At 44.8% G+C, this 22,559-nt stretch overlaps 1 protein-coding gene across 7 annotated transcripts in view; it reads left to right on the forward strand.

Annotated features, from left to right (window-relative positions):
- Positions 1–22,559, forward strand: part of SPECC1 (sperm antigen with calponin homology and coiled-coil domains 1) — a 245,017-nt gene that overhangs the window by 192,169 nt on the left and 30,289 nt on the right. For 5 of the 7 annotated variants that reach the window (XM_061176653.1, XM_061176657.1, XM_061176658.1 and 2 more), the window contains one exon: positions 2,382–2,484. In XM_061176653.1, coding sequence (XP_061032636.1) covers positions 2,382–2,484 — 103 coding nt within the window. Of the gene's footprint in view, positions 1–2,381; positions 2,485–3,672; positions 3,768–22,559 lie in introns of all 7 variants that reach the window. The other 2 variants (XM_061176655.1, XM_061176656.1) reach the window with 1 other exon arrangement.

Raw genomic sequence — 22,559 nt, forward strand, 5'->3', positions numbered from 1 at the left:
TTTCAGAGGTTTAATTTAAAGCCCCAGATGTTACATTTCTGTCTTGTTTATGTGCAAGAGATTTAAATAATCAAAACAGGCTTTAAGTACCAGAATTAGTGCTATTCTGAAATTTCTCTTTTCTTTATGCCAGAAATGTATACAAACAGGCTATGTGTATATTAATATGCTATTTATATTATACATTCATCATGAAAGGTTAGATTAGTGAAGTTAATTTGTTGTTTCATTTTTATATTCATGTTATTGAGACAAACCAGTAATAGAATAGAAATTATTTACTTTCGAAATTCTCGTATTATTATTATTATTGCAATCATATCTAGTTAACTTTATAATTTTAAAGAAAACTGGTAAATGTTTTATTTGTTTATGCAGAAACTCTTTTCCAAGCCTTCCCTTCAGTCTTCTCTGATTTGTCAGGCCTAGAAACTTGGCTGACAAATTTGATGAGTTAAGTGATGAATTAAGACCAGGCATAGTAAAAACAGGCAAAATCACCATAACTTCATCGTTAACGGTGATTCTGACCACAGAAACTCATGGACTCCAATTTACAAATATGCCGGGTACATGGGAGAGAAGCCACCTGAGGTCCAGAAGTGTCCCGTTACTCTTTTAAAAGTCATTGTAATTAAATAGTGGATGGATACAAAAGAATAATAATAAAATATGTCTAAGGCATGAAGAATTAACAGTACAATGGAGATGCACCTGGGTACCTACCTTCTAGTTTAAGGAAAAGAAAATCATTACTTTGGAAATTTCCTATCAGCCGCTTCATTGGTATCACCTCCCTGCCCCCCTCCAAGGTCACCACCATTCTGAACTTTCCTTGCTTTTCGTTATACTATCACCATGTATGTTTGTACCTCTAGCAGTATAAACAGTATATTATTTAAATTATATATTTAACATTTTGTATACTTGGAAACATCTTGTGTTTATTTCCTTTTTTTTAAATTCAAAATTGTTCCTGTGATTCACTCACATTATTGCGTACATCTGTAACTCTTTAGTTTTTATTGGTATATAGTATCCCTTTGTATGAATATACCACAGTTTATCCATTTCCTGATGAGGTACATTTGCTTGTTTCCAATTTTTTGCTATTATAAAAAGTGCTGCTATGAACATTCTTGTATATATGCCCTGATGATATATACATCGGGGAGGAAATCCTATTACTCTTTTCTAAAAAATTGAGGTATAGTTGATTTACAATATTATATACGTTTCAGGTGTACAGCATAGTGATTCACACTTTTTAAAGGTTATACTCCATTTATGGTTGTTATAAAATATTGGCCATATTCCCTGTGCTGTACGATATATGCTTGCAGATTATTTATTTTACACGCGGTAGTTTGTACCTCTTAATCCCCCCACCCTTATATCGGCCCCCCTCCACTGGTAAACACTAGTTTGTTCTCTATATTTGTGAGTCTGTTTTGTTCTATTCACTAGTTTGTTTTGTTTTTAGATCCCACATACAAATCCTGTCATAGAGTATTTGTCTGTTGCTCTTAAATTGTTGCTACAGGTGCCGCTCCAGACGTGCATCGCCTCCTGTTCCCGCTCTACTCCTAGTGGTGTAGGGAAATAGAATACCGTTCCACATGCTATAGGAATGTCATTCTCATTTCATGATATTCGTCATGGAAGACACTGTGTGATCTTTAGTCCCTCTTTAGTATTTGGATAATTTTAGGTCGCGTACAAAGTGTAGGTGTCTGTAGAAAACTGAGGCTGGGGCACCTAGACTCTTGCTCTTGGAATGATATGGTATTAATTAGTGAAATCACTTCCTCTGGCTAAACAGGTGCTCAGAATTGAGTTCCTGCACCATAAACTGAGGAGTATGAGTGTCACCTTCAGAGTATCAGGGTCCCCCCTTTTGAGTCAGTTTTACCGATTTTGTTTTTCATCTCCATTCCCATCACTTCCCCGTTAAGTAGCCCATCTGGTGTTTTTAAAATGCCCTTCCAATCTACCTTTTATTTGTTACATAGAAATAGGTGTAGCCTTGAAGCATGCAGAGTGTTTTTCTATAGGTGTCTTTAATTAAAATGATACTGTACATAAGTATTGATAAATAAATAAAAGGCTAGAAGGATGGAGCAGCAGATAGATTGGAAAGCAAAAAAAAAAAAACCCTCCCCAGACTTCTGAAAGCCAAGAAGCACACTTTACTTTTCTCTTTCATACCATGAGACATACTAAAAATGTATTGTTGATGGGACCGATTTGGTGGTTTCTTTAGAGTCTCACTGGATAGACCTCGACTTTTGCTTTTCTAATCTAGTTAGTTATTTCCTATGTATTTGTGGGTTTTAAAAGTTAGCATCTTCTCTGTACTGTGTGCTCTCCTTTCTAACTAGCGTGGAAAGAAGAGACCCCCTGGCTGCCTTGGCCCGGGAATACGGTGGCTCCAAGCGCAACGCTCTCCTGAGGTGGTGCCAGAAGAAGACAGAGGGCTACGCGGTAAGGGGCGGTGGCAGCCAGCGTCCAGCGGCTCGGGCGGGCGGGCGGGGTCCTGTGTCCTGCGTGTGTACTGGCCTGGCTGGGCCACTGTGCCTGTCACTGTCGACTTCTGTTCTCACAGGCGGGGTTGCCAGGGAGGGAGATGTCTGTGCGGCCCCAAGGACCCCGTTGGAGAGGCGGGCGGGACTGAAGGCCCGTCTGTACTCCCAGCAGACGTGACCTCAACGCAGGCCTGCGTCTCTTACGGGAGGGGGCCTTTTCCTTTGCTCAGAGGAGGTATAAACCCCCAAGCAGGGTGCCCGACAGGCTGCTCAACCCGAACAGACAGCTTTCGCTAAATCCTCTTCCCAAAGAGGGAGCCGTTTCCTAATTCACATAAAGGCCCCACGTGGTGGACCTTCAGCTTCTTCTGTTACTTTAGGAGTTGCTTGCATTTAGTTGAAGAGTTTCGGTTTACTGGGACAGTTTTTGTTTTCCGTGGAGTTTAAACAAGGAAGTAATACCTGATATAAGTTTAAGTTTTTTTATTACGAAATTTCATACACAAAGACAAAAGTGCGTCAAGGGTGAATCATAGTTTCATGAATTATTGTCAAGTGAAAACCCACGGAGTCGCATCCAGAAACGGCACTGCCGTCCCTCAAACCCTTTGTGTGATTTTCCTGTCATAGCCCCTCACAACTCCCACAGGCACCTTTGTCCTCAATTCGGTTCCTGATGGCTTTCTCCAAAAGTGTGCGTCCCTAAATGCCACGTCCGTTTTGCCCGCATTTGAACTTTATATAAATGGAAGTAAAAACTGTAGTATTTCCATCTGTCTTTTTAAGTTATTGAGATTTATCCACGTTGCTGCGTATAACTGTAAGTCTGTTCATTTTCTTCACCCATCAGTAACCTATTGTATGATCCCACGATTATTCATTTATCCCTTCTGCTGTTGATGGGCAGGTGAGTCACTTCCAGTTTGGGGCTGTCATAAATCCTGCTGGTATGTTCTTGTACTCCTCTTGGAACACACACATGTGCTCATTCCTTCTGGATCTATACCTAGAAATGGAACGGCTGGGCCACAGGATGTCCGTGTGTGCAAGTGTGGTAGATCGTGCCAGCCAGATTTCCGAAGCAGCTGTACGGTTTACCTCCCACCAACGACTTATGAAATTTCTGTTTTCTCTACCTTCTCCCCAGCACTTGCTGTTGTCAGTCTTTTTGCTCCTGGTCATTTGGACACGTGTGACGTGGGGTCTCACTGTGGCTGTGCCTTGGCGTTTCCCTGCCGGAGGGTGAGGTTGAGCTCCTTTTCATGTGCTCACTGGACATCTGTCTGGACTGTCTGTCTTGGGACACCTGCTCAGGCTTTTTGCCCATTTTTAGAAGCAGGTTGTCTTTCTTTCCTTATTGCTTCCAGGAGTTCTTTATATATTCTGCATACAAGTCCTTTGTCAAATAGACAAATATCCTCTCCCAGGGTGGTTGCATTTTCACTCTTTTGTTGAACAAAGTTCTTCATTTCAGTTAAGTATAATTTATCAGTCTCTGATGATTAGTGCATTTTGTTTCTGTTTAAGAAACCTTTGACTATTCCACAGTCATGAAAACATCTTCTTACGTTTTCTTCTGGAAGTTGGATTGTTTTACCTTCCCGTTAAAGAGACGCCCTCTTTAAAATGGCCAACTTCTCCACTCTCCTTATTCGGACCCAGCCTCCCATACCTTTACCCCATTTTTCTAAAAATTCTGAAGCCGCTGGCACCACGACTCTCCTTCCCCAACCTCCAGCTTTTAAGGGTGGCAAGAAAACAAGGCCTTGGCCGAGAGCCAGCCCAGACGGCAAGGCAGCAGCTGGGATATCTTTGTAACAGCAGCAGTCAAGCGTCTCAAAATCAGACTCTGCCCAAGAAGAGAAGTGTTCCGTATATGTGACATTACCTTCTTTTCATTTTCTGTTAAAAAAGGAAAAGAAAAAATCAGGGTAATGACCAATAATAGAGTCTCCCAAGGTACAAAGGAGTCAGGGAGGAGAGCTGGTTACAGGAGGTTTCAGGGTGAAGGAAGTAGGCCTGGTAACAGAAAAGTGACAATGGGAAGGAGTAATCAACCACGCACGAGGTCCAACCATGGCCGAGCCCGTGGTCGAAGGGACTGTCATTTCCCCGATTTACAGAAGTGGGCTGAGGGACGTGCTAGAACAGGTACGAAAAGACAATTAAAATTTTCAGAAGGAATCAACCCTTGAACGTGGAATGTCATTATAATTAGGTCGCAGGGGGGGATTAGACGAGACATTTCCAGTCGTGAGAGTGAGAATGACATTTCCTGATGTAGTGCTTTGTTTTGCTTTGTTTTTTGTGAACATTTTGAACTAGTTTTCAAAGCATCTCACGCTGGATGAAACCCAAACTCATTTTGCCTGCAGAATATCTTCCATTCATTGTTAAATCTCTGTAAACTTGGAGAGAAATACAAATCATATGTGTCTGATTTATTTACTCTTCACAAAATATTCTCTGTCTAGACCTGTTTGTTTAAGACAGGCCTTTAAAGCTTGTTCTCTCCGACTTGGGAAGCCAAAAGTAAATTGTAGAAAACTCAGACAGTTTAAAAACCATCTTTTTAAAAACCGGTAGCCATGTAATTTTGAGTGAAAATGATTTCTTTTTACCCCACCAAAGTGTAGCGTGATGGATTAGATCAGAACTCTCCTTATGGGACTTCCTGGTGGCGCAGTGGTTGAGAATCCGCCTGCCAATGCAGGGGACACGGGTTCAAGCCCTGGTCCGGGAAGATCCCACATGCCACAGAGCAACTAAGCCCGTGCACCACAACTACCGAGCCTGCGCTCTAGAGCCTGTGTGCCACAACGGCTGAAGCCTGCGTGCCACAACTACTGAAGCTCACGTGCCTAGAGCCCGTGCTCTGCAACAAGAGAAGCCACTGCAAGGAAGAGTAGCCCCTGCTTGCCACAACTAGAGAAAGCCCGTGCGCAACAATGAAGACCCAAAGCAGCCCAAAAAAAGGAACTCTCCTTATATTAATTCAATGAATTTGTATTGAGATGCCAGTTTGGAGCCATGTAATATTTAAGTGCTGAGAATGGAACAGGCAAAATCTCTGCTCCCGAGGAACTTACATTCTCATGGGGAACGACAGTTAATTAAAATTTAAAAGTAAAATATGTACTGTATTAGCCAGTGGAATGTGCTAGGGAGAAAAATAAAGCCAGGAAGGAGGCCTGGGAATGTCGGTCATGCGGATGCAATTTTAACACAAAGGTCAGAGAGGTGACATTTGGGTGATGGCTCAGCTCACCTGGAGAAGGTGAGGACTCATGTTTTCATCAGTTTGTCTCACACCAAGTACTAGGCTCGGAGGTCATGGCCTTAGTGATGCATCAGCTGGAGTTGAAGTAATACGAGGTGGCTGCTTCATTTGGCAGCAGCGAAGGTTAGAACGGCCAGCCAGACCCTCGGCTGAGCCCCCGGCCCAGCCTTCTGGTGTCTTGGGGCTGCCCCAGGCTGGAGGTTGGGCTGTAGAGCCTGAGCAGACCTGCACTGTGGGCTGGGGCCTGCACTGAGCCAGAAATGGCTCTCGTTAAAAGGAGACCCTTCCAGACGGTCTGCTCAACTCAGATTTCCTTGGATCCTTTTGGGAAAAAGTCAGACTTCCGGGGAAGGCCCTGCAGACTGCCCTCAGTCTTGGGCTTGGCGCTGGTTATGCCTTTAACTGTATCCCACCCGACCCACGGAACCCCTGCTACTCCCTTTCTTCATCTGGTTTTAGTTCCCTCTTTGGGGTTATGACAGAGAGATTTCCATCTCTAAAGAACCAGGAAGCGTCCTAAAGGGGCGGAAAACCAAGATGGTGGTGGGTGGGGTGAGCAGAATTCTAAGAATGATGCCCGGTGACCCTCGCCCTGTGGAGTTTCCCACTGTATATGTGACAAAAGGGAGATTACCTGGGTGGACCTAACACATGAACCCGTAAAAGTCGAGAGTTTTCTCTGAAGCATAAGGACCCATACCGTCGGTGGGTTTGAAGGTGGAGGGGACGCGTGGGGAGGAGCTGACAGCCCGCGAGGAGACAAGGACTTTCCAGCACGGAGGCCCTGCAGCGCCGAGGTCCTGCCGACACCCGGGAAACGCCATTGGGGCACCCCGCAGTTCTGAAGTAGACCGGCTGGTGCTGCAGGGTCCTTTGTCCTTTCTCTGCTGTCCTGATGCCCTCGGACCTCAGCTAGGCTAAGGATGCTCGGCTTGCTTGGCCTTCTGCCGCCCTTAGCTGAGGGACCTTGACCTGTAACAATGATGAACGCGTGGAATTCAGCCCGGAATCTTGGCAAGGTCCTGGGACCTCCCAGGAAGCAGGACAAGGCGCAGCCCCCACCCCCACCCCGCCGCCCTCTGCAGGTGGCACCTTGGCTGCGTTCCCAGGGCCCTGCCATGCCCTGGACTGTGGCCGACACTGGCAATTCGATCAAGGTCATACGGCAAATTTAAGAGGGTGACTTCTGGCAACACCCTGAGTCAACTGGGAAGTGGATTCTGTCCCAGAGCCTCCAGGGCAGAGCCCGGCCCGGCTGACACCTTGACGTCTGAAGCAAAGAACCCAGCGGAGCTTGCCGGGACTTCTGACCCACTAAACACGAGCTCACAATAAATGGGTATCGTTTAAGCTGCTGCAGCAACAGAATGCTGGTAGAGTGGAGTTACTGGGATCTGGACGTAACAGAGAGAACCCCAGATTCTTCCTTAGCGTCAGATTATTTACTTTTCCTATGTGATCAACCAGGGACAGACTTTTCTTCTTCAGGCCATTAGTGTACCATTCATTGTATGGTCAGCTCACGCTCAAAAGGCCCAAACTCCCCATGACTGTCAGGGAAGGATTTTTAAAGACAAAGAGAGGGAAAGGGTTGCAGGGTGTGTAATCAGCTCGTGCACATCCTTCTCATTGGCTGGAGGTGAGGTAACAGGGTGGTGTTTCAGGAATCTTAATCATCAACCTTCTGGTTCCAACCAGTCTGGGGTCTACATGCTGTGATCAGCCTGTAGTCACCATCTGCCACCTGGGCGGGGGCCTTAGTTCCTGCGGAACAGCTCAAAGATATGTGTCAGATTGTTCTGTGTATCCCTTGGGAGGAACCTGGACTCTGTCTTAATGCTGAACTATTGTTTCTTGACCACTTGTCCTTTCTTTCCGCATTCCCTACTTACCTAATTAGTAACTGCTTAAATCTGCTCTTTGGAGCTCAGGAAAAGCCTAGGAGACTGAAGCCTTTTTTCTACAAAAAAGAGACGGGGGACACGGAGGCTTTTGTACCCAGGAAGGCCCCACAGGATCCTGCTCTGTTTCAGTTCCCCCCCTTTTCTTTGATATACTCCTCCGGAACGGGACAGGACATGGAAGGGAATAAAGTTTTTAGATAGAGAGGTTTATCATAAACTCCGCAGGGGAATTCGATTTTAGGGGGATCCAGTTTCAGAGGGAGTGACTGGGTACAGGGTTTCTTTTGTAGGCGATGAAAATGTTCTGGAATTACATAGTGGTGGTAGTTGTACAGCCATGTGAGAACACTCAAAAGCTACTGAATTGTACATTTTATAAGGGTAAACTTTATGGTATGTGAATTATATCTCAGTAAAGCTATTATTTACTTTTAGGAAAGGCAGTTAGAAGAGCTTCTGTAGAGAGATCAAGGAGATGGCGGGTGAGATGTAGGTGGGGGCACGGTAGGAAACCAGTACTTAAATTATAAATCTTATCAAACTATAACTTTAACAAATGTATCCATGTATTACTTTGTATATTAAAAAATAATTGAGGGACTTCCCTGGTGGTGCAGTGGTTAAGAATCCGCCTGCCAATGCAGGGGACACGGGTTCGAGCCCTGGTCTGGGAAGATCCCATATGCCGCGGAGCAGCTAAGCCCGTGCGCCACAGCTACTGAGCCTGCGCTCTAGAGCCGGTGAGCCACAACTACTGAGCCCACGCGCCACAACTACTGAGCCCACGCGCCACAACTACTGAAGCCCATGCACCTAGAGCCCGTGCTCTGCAGCAAGAGAAGCCACCGCAGTGAGAAGCCCGCGCACCACAACGAAGAGTAGCCCCCGCTCGCTGCAACTAGAGAAAGCCCACACGCCACAACTAGAGAAAGCCCTCACGCAGCAACGAAGACCCAACATAGCCAAAGATAAATAAATAAAATAAATAAATTAAAAAAAAAAATTGAAAAGTAAAATGGAGATACGCAAGGTGTTGGTCCTCTAGTTTTTATTTGGGAGGTGGGAGTCACACGTGTTCACTTTAATATCATGATTCATAATCCAAATATATTCTTTGTATCTATCGTTGTGTTATGACATACAGTTTGGGGGTGAAGTCTGAGGGAAAAGGCCATAAAAGTGTGTTACAGTCAATAATTAAACCAGATCCTTTCTGACAAAAACTTTAAAGTGGAAGAGCAGAACACCTAAGGAATTACAGTACAAAGAATGGGCTTGAAAATCAAACATAAACCTAAAAGATTGATCGCACATTTTTCAGAAAAATGGGGCTTCTCCAAGTGGTATACCTAAAATGTCCTTAACCCTGAATGGCACATACTATATAACTCAGAATTTTCTCATTTTGGCCTGGCTCGTCTTATTTTTTCACATTTTATATCATCAAAGCTTTTGCCATTTGAAATAGCATAGGTCTGATCCTGTTACACTAAGTAACATTTAAGTCTTGACTCAGATCAGTGTTCAGCCAACCATGGCCCGGGGGCCAAATGTGGCCCACCACGTGTTTTTCATGAATAAAGTTTTATTGGCACACGGTCTCATCCATTCATTTACATGTCGCCTGTGGCTGCTTCCCTACTACAAGAGTGGAGTTGGGTAGTTGCAAAAGAGCCCTTCCCGGGAAAAGTTGGCTGACCCCTCCCTTAGACGAAGATGTACACAAGTATCCCCCATCATTCAAATCATATTTGGCTTTTGCATTTCAGAGAGCAAGAAGCCAGTGTTGAGATGTCAAGAGATGTCAAGAGACTTACTTGAAAATGTATCTGAATCTGTTCAGTTTCTGATTTTGTATTGCACGAGTTGAGCTAGCAAGGATAGCTGTGCTGTCACGAAGGCCCAGACATCTTTGAGCCTGTTTTTAAGCTCTCAGCTAGCAGCTATGCATTGTTCTCTGTTAGAGAAAAAAGCAGTCTTTGTGTTGTCCAAAACAAACCTTATTTTGCATCTGGAAAGAACACCCACGTCCTTGTCCCCGGCACTGTGTTTTTCTGTCTCTACTTCCCAGACACGCACCAGCAAGCGCGTAACCAATAGCGAGCAGCCTGTGCTCCATCAGGCCACTTGGGGCTCCGTTGGTTGTTTTCTTTTTTGAGACAGGTCTCTTGAGAGCTGCAAGCACGATTCAGAGAATGTAAAATGCTTTGATTTTATTTATCGTCATTAAAGTGGCTCTTTTCCTGCATTATAAAGATAGATTCCCAATAGTAAACCAATGTCCTTATTGGCCTGTACTCTGTGGAGGCCCCTTTTCACCTGCTGTCTCTGCTTCTGCAGCTGTTTATGAAACACGGTGATTTGTGAAGACATTTTTCTTTTACATTTTAAAAAATTTAACTATAGTTGATTTACAATATTGTGTTAGTTTCAGGTGTACAGCTTCAGATTCTTTGCCATTATAGGTTATTACAAGATATTGAATATAGTTCATGTGCTTGCCATACAGTAAATCCTCATTGTTTATCTATTTTATATATAGTAGTGTGCATCTATTAATCCCCTACTCCTAATTTATCACCCCCCCTTCCCCTTTGGTAACCATAAATTTGTTTTCTTTGTGAGTCTGTTTCTGTTTTGTAAATAAGTTCATTTGTATCATTTTTTTAGATTCCATGTATAAGTGATATCATATGATACTTGTCTTTCTCTGTCTGACTTCACTTAGTATGGTAATCTCTAGGTCCATCTGTGTTGCCACCAGTGGCATTATTTCCTTCTTTTTATGGCTGAGTAACATTCCATTGTATTTATGTACCACGTCTTCTTTATCCATTCATCTGTTGATGGACACTTAGGTTGCTTCCATGTCTTGGCTATTGTGAATAGTGTTGCTATGAACATTGGGGTGCATGTATCTTTTCTAATTAAGAGTTTTTGTCTTTTCTGGATATATGCCCAGGAGTGGGATTGCTGGATCATATGATAACTCTATTTTTAGTTTTCTGAGGAACCTCCATACTGTTCTCCATAGTGGCTGCACCAATTTACATTCCCACCAACAGTGCAAGAGGGTTCCCTTTTCTCCACACTCTCTCCAGCATTTGTTATTTGTAGATTTTTTGATGATGGTCATTCTGACCGGTGTGAGATGATACCTCATTGTGGTTTTGATTTGCATTTCTCTAATAATTATCGATGTTGAGCATCTTTTCATGGGCCTGTTGGCCGTCTGTATGTTGTGGAGACATTTTAAATGGCACCAGGCATTGTCTTACAACCTGAGGCAACAGTAGAGCTTGTCTGGAGAATAAAGATGAAGTTGTGGTAGACGTGCGGTCAACCCGTAACTCCTGCTGGTTTTATCTCGTGAGCCAGTGTGCTCAGGAGCCCCCCTTTCCTGCTCGCAGTTGTGTATGCACGCCCAGATGGATGAAATTTTGAGCAATAAAAAGGTTTTTCTGAACAACAATATCAAATGAAGGTTGTAGATTGTGAGGTTGTGTGCACAGCAGATGGGGAGGGTCTTCCCCCACCTTCACCTACACGGATCGCAAAGCAGCCCCGTGACACCCTCACCACTGCCGATGGGTCCGGGAAGGCACCCGATCTAAGCCAGGGGGTTCGGAACTAGAACTGAGAGAGACGTGCCTCTGATACAGCACCGGACACTGTGCAGCCGTGTTTTCGTCGCTATGCAGGAAAGAGCGGGCGTGGCAGGCCTGAGGAGGCTGTGCCCACGAGGCTGCCAGCCAGGGGGCCCGGGGCTGGCGTCTGGGGACTTGGATTTTGGGAGGGTTCCCGCCGTTCCCAGAGCTGATAAGAGAGGCTCACTGTGCCTGAACAGTTTGTACAAACACTGTGGTTTATGCTGAACCTCTGCTTTCCCTCTGGGAGTTCGGAGTTTGGAGTTTGGGTTCGTGCTAGGTAAAGGGCGTCTATATGACCAGCCCCCAGAAGAAAACGCTGGTGCTGAGTCCCCGGAGAGCCTCCTGTGTTCTCACGGCTCGTCGCCATGTGACTCCGCCTGGAGAGGACTCTTGGAAGCCTGCGTGCCTGGACTTGAGCCCATGGGGCTCTTCCCTTTGCTGATCTTGCTTTGTGTCCTTTCACTGTGATAAGTCTGTGCACAGATTTATCACCGTGAGTGTGACTCTGGGCTGAGTCCTGTGCATCCTCTGAGTGATCACTGAACCTGAGGTGGAGGTGGTCTCGGAGACCCTGACGTGGCTAACTGACCAGGAGAAGAGTGGAGGACAGAGAATGGTTCAGATGCACGGGGAGATGGCCAGGTAATAAGACAGAATGAGACACCTTGAGTCTCCTGGTTCCAGCATCTCAAGGCTCAGCAGCATCCTTTTTGGATACCGTTGGCTTCTATGAGACATTAAAATCTTTAGGACAGATTTCCCCTTTTCTTAAAACAGTTCCGGTTGGGTTCTGTTGCTTAACAGTTCTAGCTCATACAAAAGGATCATGACTGATCTTCTCTTTACTTCTGTGTTTTCTGAATATTTTACACTAAGCATTTGCTCCTTTTATTATTAGGAAAAAATGGTGCTATTTGCTTTATTCCTTATTTGTGTTTTTTCAATTTAAAAAATCATAATTCTTTGGGAGAAAATAAAATAATTGCGTATAAACAGTGACATAGGGACTCCCCTGGTGGCGCAGTGGTTTAGAATCAGCCTGCCAATGCAGGGGACACAAGTTCGAGCCCTGGTCTGGGAAGATCTCACATGCCGCGGAGCAACTAAGCCCGCAAGCCACAACTACTGAGCCTGTGCTCTAGAGCCTGAGAGCCACAACTGCTGAGCCCGCGTGCTGCAGTTACTAAAGCCAGCGCGCTTAGAGCCCGTGCTCCGCAGCAAGAGAAGCCACCGCAGTGAGAAGCCCGCGCACAGCAATGAAGAGTAGCCCCTGCTCGCTGCAAGTAGAAAAAGCCCGTGCGCAGCAACGATGACCGAGTGCAACCAAAAATCAATCAATCAATCAATTTATAAATAAATAAACAGTGACAACTCCTAGCCCATTGCTCAATTCTACCCTCTAAAAATATTTTTTATAACAATTGGGTATTTTTCTCTTTTTTTTTTTTTTAAATTTATTTCTTTATTTTTGGCTGCATTGGGTCTTTGTTGGCGGTGTGCAGTCTTCTCATTGTGGTGGCTTCTCTTGTTGCAGAGCAAAGGCTCTAGGTGCACGGGCTTCAGTAGTTGTGGCACGCGGGCTCAGTAGTTGTGGCTCGCGGGCTCTGGAGCGCAGGCTCAGGAGTTGTGGCGCACGGACTTAGTTGCTCCGCGGCATGTGGGATCTTCCCGGACCAGGGCTCGAACCCGTGTCCCCTGCCTTGTCAGGCGGATTCTTAACCACTGCGCCACCAGGGAAGTCCCTGGGTATTTTTCTTTAACTCAAGGTTTCTCAGCTTTCACCTGCTGATACTTTGGGCCAGATCATTCTTCCTTGTGGAGGCTGCCCTATGCCTTGTAGGATTACAGCAGCATCCCTGGTCTCTACCCACTAGATGCCATGGCATTCTCCTAGTGGTGGCAACCAAAAATGTCTCCAGACATTGGCAGATGTCCCCAGCCAGGAGAGGGAGGGGACAAGATTGCCCCTGGTTGAGAACCACTGCTTTAAATATACAAATGTGTGTATATAAACTTACTTTACAAAAATGGGATTGTGTATTGATCCGTGATGAACGTTTCAGTTGATGTATTGTGGTCATCTCTCTGTTGGTGCATTTAGAGCTACTTTATTATATTTCATACCTGCATAGGTTTTCACGGTGTGCGTCACCATACTTTATCTGGTCTCCTGTTAATGAACCTTTAGGTTGCTTGTTGCTTTACATTTGAATTTCTCAGGGTTCTTTGCTACAGACCACTGAATCCACTCCAGGTGTTTTAAGGAGGAAGGGGTTTGTTTAGTAAGGGTATACTTAGCTCACAGAATTGTTGGGAGTATTAAAGACACATACTCCAGGCTGAAATTCTAGAAACATTGGGCTGGCCAAAAAGTTCGTTCGGGTGTGCCGTACCATCCTACTCAACACCCGAACGAACTTTTTGGCCAACCCAATAACTCCCAAATTGTACATGTCAGAACTGACCTGCCAGGGAAGCTGCATCCGTGATTACTGGAGCTGTGGGCTCCAGAATCAGACCGCCTCTGCTATGGGGTGGACTCGCAAAGTGGACGCCGCAGCCTTGCCTCTTTCCCTGTGTGACTCAGCTCTGAATCCATCTCATGCAAGTGCCTCTGATCGACAGAACCCAAATCACGTGCTGAACCCAGGCGGCATGTGTGTCTTGGAGATGTACTTTTCAACTTTGTAGGTCCTTGAAAGGGGTTAGATGACCGTTGATTAAAGCAATCCATAATATCTGTCCTACCACCACCCCTAGAAATGCTGCCACGGGAACAGCAGCAAAAGTGGGGAGTTAGGAAATCCAAGACTCCATCCCTCTACAAAAGCAAGAAATAAGGTGGCAAAACTGTCAGGGCCAACCTTTTCAGAACTCTGAAATCTAATCAAAAACTTACAGCTACCAGGGGGAGTACGTAATAGGTGAAGGGGGAAAATCACCCGCAGAATTCCAGGCAGAGAGCTTCCCCCGCACCCCCAGCTCAGTGATTACTGTGAAGATGGGGGCCACTGTTCCTTGGGCAGCTCGCTAGTACCAGAGGGCGCCAAACAGACCTTGCTCTCCGAGGACTGTGGTTGTGCGTTTTGACCTGTTGGTGGTTCCTTAAAGACAGGGTGGCTTCCCAGGTAAAAGCGTTTGAAGGCAGAGGTATTCTGCCTCCCAGGTCGAGGGGTTGATGGTTGGTTGAAGCAGAGACAAGACCGAGCAGCCCGACAGGAGAGCCTGGGGAGGGAGGTATGTGGGGACGGGGCTGTGAAAAGTCCCCCTGTATCCCGAGAATCTAGAAGCTCAGGAAGGACCTGACAAGGTCTGAGCTCTGACCTCTGGCCGACCTTCAGGCTCCGCACAGGCAGGAGGGGAAGGCTGAGCCCTAAGTGGCTGCAGGCGAGTCCATCCCAGAGCCGCCCTGCAGAGACTGGGGAGGTCTCCTGGCGTTTGAGGGAACCTCTGTCCAGTCACTAGCTGGTCACTGAACTAACAGAGCGGAGACTGCAGTGACTCGCTCGGAAAAGAATACAGACTCTACAAAACTAGTTCAGAGAAGTCCCTGCACAAACAGGCACCACCGCAAATGGTAACAACAAACCCTGCGGAGGGAGAGACTCTGACTTCCCGAGTTGCCACACGGTCATGCTCTAAACGCCAGTTTGCAGCAGAAAGTTACAGATACGCAGAAAACCAAGACAGTTTGGCACCATGCACGGGGGGAAAAAAATACAGGCACCGTCCCTGACGAGGCCCAGACCCTGCACTTAGTGACAAAGACTTTAAACCAACTGCCTTCAATACACTCAGCTCAAGGAGGCCCCGGCCAAAAAATGAAAGGAAATCAAGGAAGGGATTCATGAACAAAATGGGAAAATCAGCAAAGAGATAGGGAGTATAAAAAGGGACCAAACAAATTCCTCAGCTGAGAAGGATTAGAACTGAAATGAAAAATTTGAAAAGGATTGACAAAGATGTGAAGAGATCGTACCCTTCGCACCGCCGGTGGGAATGTAAAATGGTGCAGCCGCTGTGTATTTTGGAATTTACCTTCCCATTGCTAAATAGCACGCTTATATACTGCTGTTTCTTGTTTCTTATTTTAGATGTTGTGTCTTGCCCTCCTCCTGCGAAAGATGAGGGTTTATCTTTTTCACCACCCCCCGTACTTCCTGTCTTTCCAGTCTCCCCAGTGTGGTTGTGTGTATTTGGAGTTTACGTTAAAATGATATAAATGTTATCTGTGGATAAGCCATATAATAGTATACATTACATTTTCTTTTCTGCATAATCTTTTGTTTTACTTGTATTTTTAATCATCTTTGTGTTTGTTTGTTTACTTCAGTTTTCTATATGATTATCACTAATTCAATCCAAACCCTCATGGAATATCTCCTTACATCATACGTGTGAGGGATTCCTCCAGTTTTCCCCTGAGGGATCTCTCCTGAGCGTTCTGACCTCCTCTATCCTGGCTTGTCCTCTGTGCCTTGTGCCCAGGCGTCAAACCGTTTCACTGTTGTATTTCTTTTCTTTCCTTTTTTTTTTTTTTTCCTGCTTTAGTCACCTTTATTCAGCACAGTACTGAAAGTCCCAACCAGAGCAATTAGGCAAGATAAATAAATTAAAAGGCATTCAAATTGAAAAGGAACAAACAAAACTATTCACAAATTACATGATCTTATACATAGAAAATCCCAAAGAATCTACAAGTTGCAGGGTACAAGATCAACACACAAGAATCAGCTGTAGTTGTATATATTCACAATCAACAATCTGAAGATGAAATTTAAGAACTCAGGCCTTTTCTGGCAGAAGTGGAAAAGCTGATCCTAAAATTCATGTGGAATTGCAAGGAGTCCTGAAAACCCAAAACAGTGTTGAAAAAGAACAAAATAGTAATGACTTTTGTGTGATGGTTACACAAAATAATGAATGTACTTAATGCACCTGAACTGTATACTTTAAAATGGTAACACTGTAAATTTTATGTAATTTCTTCCACAATAAAAAATTCATTATGACATCTATGTGAAAAAATTTTTTAATGGTTACAGCCTTTTCTGTAAAAAATAAAGGCAAGAAAAAAATGAGAAGCAGTTCAGGCATGAACTAATATGAACAGTATAATGGCGTTAACTCCAGCCTAGAGTCAAACCCCGCTTATGATATGGTCTTGGATAATCTCTAGGCCTCAATTTCCTCGTCTGTGAAATGGAGATAATTATTATCCCTACCTTAAAAGATCAGGAGGATTCAATGAAATAATGCAAATAAATCACTGAACACTGAGACTAATACAGAATAAAGGCTTAATAAATGCTAGCTGTCCTAATTGCAGAACTGTATTTATGGTGACAGTTATGTAAAATGTATGCTCTTGATGTGAAGGTCTCCTCCAGCTGATATTTCCTGATCTAGTTGATGGGATACACAGTGTGTACACTTTATAAACAATCAAGCTGCACATTTATGATTTGTACCCCCTTTTGCATGTATGTTTTACTTCAGAAAAAGTTTACTTAACTGAAAAAGAAAGGTGATTGCACAACATTGTGAATGTACTTAATGCCACTGAACTGTACACTTAAAATAGTTAAAATGGCAAATTTTACATTGTGTATATTTTACCAAAATTTTTTAAAAGGAAGAAAAAGGAAAGAAAAGTGATTGTGGTGATGGTGTAGAGAATAGGTGGGGCGGAGGAGAGATGAGTGGGAGACCTACGGGATGCTCAGGTGTCACTGTTATATTTCTGCCTCCCCCCTTTTTTTTGATCTTTGGGGTCCCATACCCTATTTTTTTTTTCTTGTTTTGGTTCCTCCAGTATCTTCTGAACAAGAGTTCATGGAAGGTGAAATTTTATGACCTTGCATCTTTATTTTACTCTGACACTTGATGGTTTCGTTGGGTATAAAATTTTAGGTCATAAAATATTTTCCTTCATAATTTTGTAGATGTCACTCCATTGTCTTCTAGTTTCCAGTGTTGCAATGAGAACAAAATAAGTCCAATCCTTTGCATTTTTTCCTCTCTAGAAGCTTGTAGGAGCTTCTGTCCCCCAGTATTCTACCATTTCAGGGTCATCTGCCTTGGTGTGTATCTTTTTTTTTTTTTTTTTGCTGTCATACTGGACACTCACTGCACCTTTTCAATAAGGTAACGCACGTATTTATTTTCTTGAATTATTTCTTTGGTAATTTCTTCGTCTCTGTTTTCTTTTTCTCAAATTCCTCCTAGCCTGGATCCCCCATTATCCTATCTTTTTTACCTTTTTTTCCATCTGTTTTGCAGTTTTGTTTTCTAAGACTTCTTTAACTTAGTCTTCCAAAATCTATTAAATGTTTCATTTCTGCTATCGTATTTTTTGCATCCTTTCAGTTTATTTTAATCTTTAACTGTAGTAAAACACATATAACATAAAATTTAGCATCTTAACCATTTTTAAGTGTATAATTCAGTATTAAGTACATTTCCACTGTTTTGCAGCCATCACCACCATCCATCTCCAGAACCTTTTTATCTTCCCAAACTAAAACTCTGTCTCCATTAAACACTAACTACCCGTCCCCCAGCCCCCCGGCACCCACCCTTCTGCTACTGTCTGTCTCTATGAATTTGATGACTCCAGGGACCTCACACAAGTGAAATCATACTGTGTTTGTCCTTTTGTGACTGGTTTATTCTACATAATAATGTGGGCATAATGTCCTCAAGGGTCATCCATGTAGCTAGCACGTGTCAGTATTTCCTTCTTTTGTAAGGCTGAGTAATATTCCTTTGTGTGTATGTGCTATCGTGTTTTTAAGTCTTAGGGGTTTTTTTTTTGTACCCTGAATTTTTTATAGCATCCTGTTCTTTTTTCACACATGTAATATCATCTATTAATCTTGCCGAGAATAATAGGTTGTTTTTATTCCCAAATCTTCCCCCTGCCTAGATTTTCCTACGGATTCCTTTGTTGTGTTGGTATCGCCGGGTCTCTGTGCTGGAGGCTTTATCGGAAGCCAGGTCGTCTTGATGAGTGTGGGGCTCTGCAGAGCTGACTGGCAGCTCCTGGCTTGTGACTGAGGCTGTCAACTGTGGAGTGCTGTGCTCGTGCCATGCCCTTGACAGACTCCTGGTGTCGGTGTCTTGGGCTGGTCAGATTCCCCAGAGAAGGACCTTCCGGTCTCCTGCCTGAGGGCAGCGGAGGTTTGGGGCAGCAGATCAGAGAAGAGGAGTCAGTGGGGAGGGGCGGGGACTGTCCGCCACCTGGGCACCCAGTAAATACCTCTTGATTCCCTGTTTTCGGGACATGCCTCACCATGAAATAGGATTTTTGTATTGTTTTCTGATAAATGCTCTCTTGACGAAAGGAATCTTGCTTCTCCTTTGCGTTTACTGGGAATTTGTTTTTAAATCCAGAAATAGATAAGCCCTGTGGTCGATACCCCCCAGCCCGGGGACCCCCCCTTTGCTCTCCAGGCTTCGGCCGCGTGGAGGGGCCACCCCGGGATGTACAGAGATGCCCGGGCATCTGTGGCTCTGACCGCTGTGCACGGACTTCTAGCCCCGGGCCTCCTGGTCTTAACGGCCTTTGTCCCCACGTCCCCGGTGCTCGTGCCAATCGCCTGACCTTGGGGAGGTTCTGCACTGAAGTCAGGTTGGATCTTCGCTCTTGCCCCTGCTGGCCTGGGATTTCGTTTTCTTAGGTCTGTTGTGGCAGCTATTTCCGGTGCATCCGCTTTTCAGATGCCAGAATTTTGTTTTCTTTCCCGTTTCCTTTTTCCTCGTCAGTTAATACCTTTGGGGGAAAAAACCAAAATCTCTTCTCTGTGGTTTTAAAGGGACTTTGAGAGAGAATGATATTAAGAACGTGTGTCCGTCTGCCTTCTTTACCCAGGAGTCTCAGACCTATTTATAGGTTAAAATATTAGCCTTCAGCTGCCACGGTGGTTCCAGATATTCTTTTTTGAACATTTAAATCTTTCCTTTTTTTTTTTTTTTTTTTTTTTTGCAATTTGTGTTTATTTTACCAGGTAGAGTTGTAACTTTTTTTTGTCAATGAGTGGCTCTGTGTTTTAGCATCATTTATTTAACAGTCTTTGTTAAACCACTTGATAGACCCAGACATAAATGGAGATTCAGCATCTGGACTTTCCAGGCTCTTGTGCTGGTCTCTTGGTCTGGTTTTCTGCCACCAGTGGCTGCCGTGCAGAAAAATGGGAAGGTGACCGGCAGGTACTTATCATGTGCGGAGCCGTGGGAAGGGCTCCGAGAACATTCCCTGTCCTTGTGGTTGATCACAGTGTTTGCAGCTCTTCATTTTTCATTATTTGGTTGTATTTGTTGATTTTCTAGAGTTTCTGAGGCAGACTATTGCAAATAATAACTTTCCCCCTTCTTTCCAATATTTATAGCTCTCGTACTTTTTTTGTTTTCTTCATTCGTAAAAGTTCAGAAAATGTTGAATAATACTTTTGATGATGGATATTCTTGTCTTGCATTCAAGGTGAGTAGTATCTCACCTTTAAATATGATTTTTGTGTTGTTTCCTGATAAACACTCTGCCCACTAAAGGAAGCTTACTTCTGAGTTTACTGAGAGGTGTTTCTTTCTTTAATCCAGAAATAGATAAGAAATGTATCCAATTCCTTTTTGGCATTTGTTGAGCAATAAATCCATCAGGTGTTTTTCTCTTTTAACCCATCTATGTAATTAACATAAATATATTATGTAACAGATTTCCTAATAGGGAAACATTCTTATATCCCTGGGGGCCAAATTCCAACTTGGTCATGGTGTATGGTATTTATTAATATGGTATATTATCCCTGGGGGAAATCTCTGTTTGATTATGGCTGTTCTTTAATACGAAGCATATTGTTTTCTGTACTCTATTCGTCATAAAGGACATTTGTCTTGTTGCGTGGTTTAGGCTGGACAGTGCCCCTCACTGTATGGTCAGGGGATTCGTTGAAGTCTTTCACTCTGATTGTGGTTTTTGTCAAAATCTTTGATTTCTAAGAGTTTTAAAACATTAGATATTTTGATACCAGATTTAAGGGTTTGTAGCTCTTACACGTTTTCCTCTTATTTCAGTTGAACCTTTTGATCTGAAAGTTTACATTCTGTGATACCGACATTACAGTTTCCGTTGCTGTTCAACTTTTATTTGCGTGATGTATTTTTGTGCTTCCTTTGTTTTCTGTTTTCTTTACTCGCTTTAAGTGGATTTCTTGTAAATAGTTTTAGCTTTATGTGTAATCTGAAAATTCCTCTAATAGGGAAATTTAGTCCGTTCACATTTTCTTGTGGCTTATTAGTATGGATTTAGTCTTATTTAGTTTGTAGTATACTTTTCCTACTGGTTTTCTTTTTACTGATTTCCAGCCACGGCACCCGTGGTAAGCATGCGGGTTGAAAAGGTGGGAAAAGCACAGGTGTCCCCACCTGAGAATCCAAGTGAAGATTAAGCTCAGGTCAGTACTTGTCAAATTTGAGTAGAATAAAGAGACCTTTTTCATCAAAATCAGGTTTGTACAAGGTAGAGCTAAAAAGCCAGTCGAATGAATGAGAAATGGTTCAGGGATTCCTGCTGGGGTCAGAAGGCAGAGCTGGGGTCAGAGCGCAGGCCGGCTGCTCAGGCCAGGTGGATGGGTCAGCCTCCAGGGAAGCGGTGAAAGCCAGAGTCGTGCCTGAGAGGGAGAGGGACTTGGGAGACCTGGGAGCCATCTGGAGCATCGTGAGCTGGAGAGGAGGGGGTCAGACAGCAACCTGGAAGGGTCGGGGGGTGAGCAATCTGGGCGAGGGGAGAAGGAGTGGACGTGGCCACACCACGTGGTCACACGTGCAGCTTTGCAGGGGCTCCAGGGACAGAACGGTGCCAACAGCACAGCCAAGCAGACCTTCTGAACAGCGATTTGGTGGAATCCGAACTGGGCAAGATTACTTAGCAGCTTGCTGAGTAGAGCAGGATATTCTTGAAAGTACTTTTAATTACCCAGGGAGCATCCATTGCTGTCAGTGAAAAACCCACTTAGCTACTTGTGTTGGTGTTTGTGGGAGGAGCCATCCCTTCAGCCCGGTGTCTTTCTTGTCCTTGATCTCTCTCTCTCTCTCTTTATAATTGTGGTAAAATATACATAACGTAATATTGACCGTCTTCACCATTTTTAAGTGCGCAGCTCAGCGGCATTAGGCACATTCACGTTGCTGTTCAGCCGTCCCCGCCCTCCACCCCCAGACCGTTCTCATCTTCCCAAACTGAGTCTCTGTCCCCACCAAACAGTGATTCCCGCTTCCCCCGAGTAAACTGTTCTCTTTCTGCCTCTGTGAGTTTGCCGCCCCAGGTGCCCCTACAAGTGGCCCCGCGCGGTGCTCGTCCCTCTGCGTCCGGCTGGTAGCACTTGGGCAATACGTCCTCGGTTCGTCCACGTTGGGGCAGGTGTCACCCCCCTGCTTTTGCAGCCCTCCGCCTGCCTCATGGGTGAACTCAGCAGGGACACCTCAGTGCCCCAGAACCACAGCTCTGGGGACCACTTGCCCCTCTCAGTGGCTCTGTACTGACCCGACGTTAGACCCGTACCTGTGGGCTGTGTGAGAAGGTCAGCCTTTTCCAGCAGGAGTATTTAGCTGTTTTGTTTTCGCTCCCTTTTCTCAGAGCTTTGGAATGTAGTCCCCCCGCCCCCGCCCCCCCCCAGTCACCACCACCTACTGGAAAGACTGGGAGAGTAAGTGCTCCGTGTCCTACAGGACAAGGAGAGTGTTTTGGTCCCCGAGGATTTGGGCTCTAGAGTTCCGAGGTCATAAAGGTCTGTGTTGAGGAACTAGAGGCAGAGGGTCCCAGGGGGAGAGGGATGGAGGGCAGGCTGGGTGTGGGCTGGAGTCGGGGCTGGGGAGGGGCTGTCGGGGAGAGTGGGGAGGAGTGTCGGCAGCCCAACAGGCCACAGGCCGAGGGACCCACATCCTGTCCGTTCCAACCTGCTGAATTCCTAGGAAATGCAGGAGAAAGGGAGGGGGCAGAAGGAGGTGGGCTTTAGGGGCAGCATTAGAGGCTCTTGCTGTGAGTTAGCTGAGTCTTGTGGCTTCACAGGATCATTGGAACGAAATGCCCGCGTTCTTACATTGCCAGTGCATACATTTCTCCGTGTGCATAGAAATGTTAGGCGTCCTGCCAGCTTCAGGAAGCAAGAGCAGGATTTTCAAAGTAAAATGGTGCGAGAATGTT

Source organism: Eubalaena glacialis, chromosome 19 (assembly GCF_028564815.1).
Source record: "Eubalaena glacialis isolate mEubGla1 chromosome 19, mEubGla1.1.hap2.+ XY, whole genome shotgun sequence".
Taxonomy (NCBI): Eukaryota; Metazoa; Chordata; class Mammalia; order Artiodactyla; family Balaenidae; genus Eubalaena; species Eubalaena glacialis.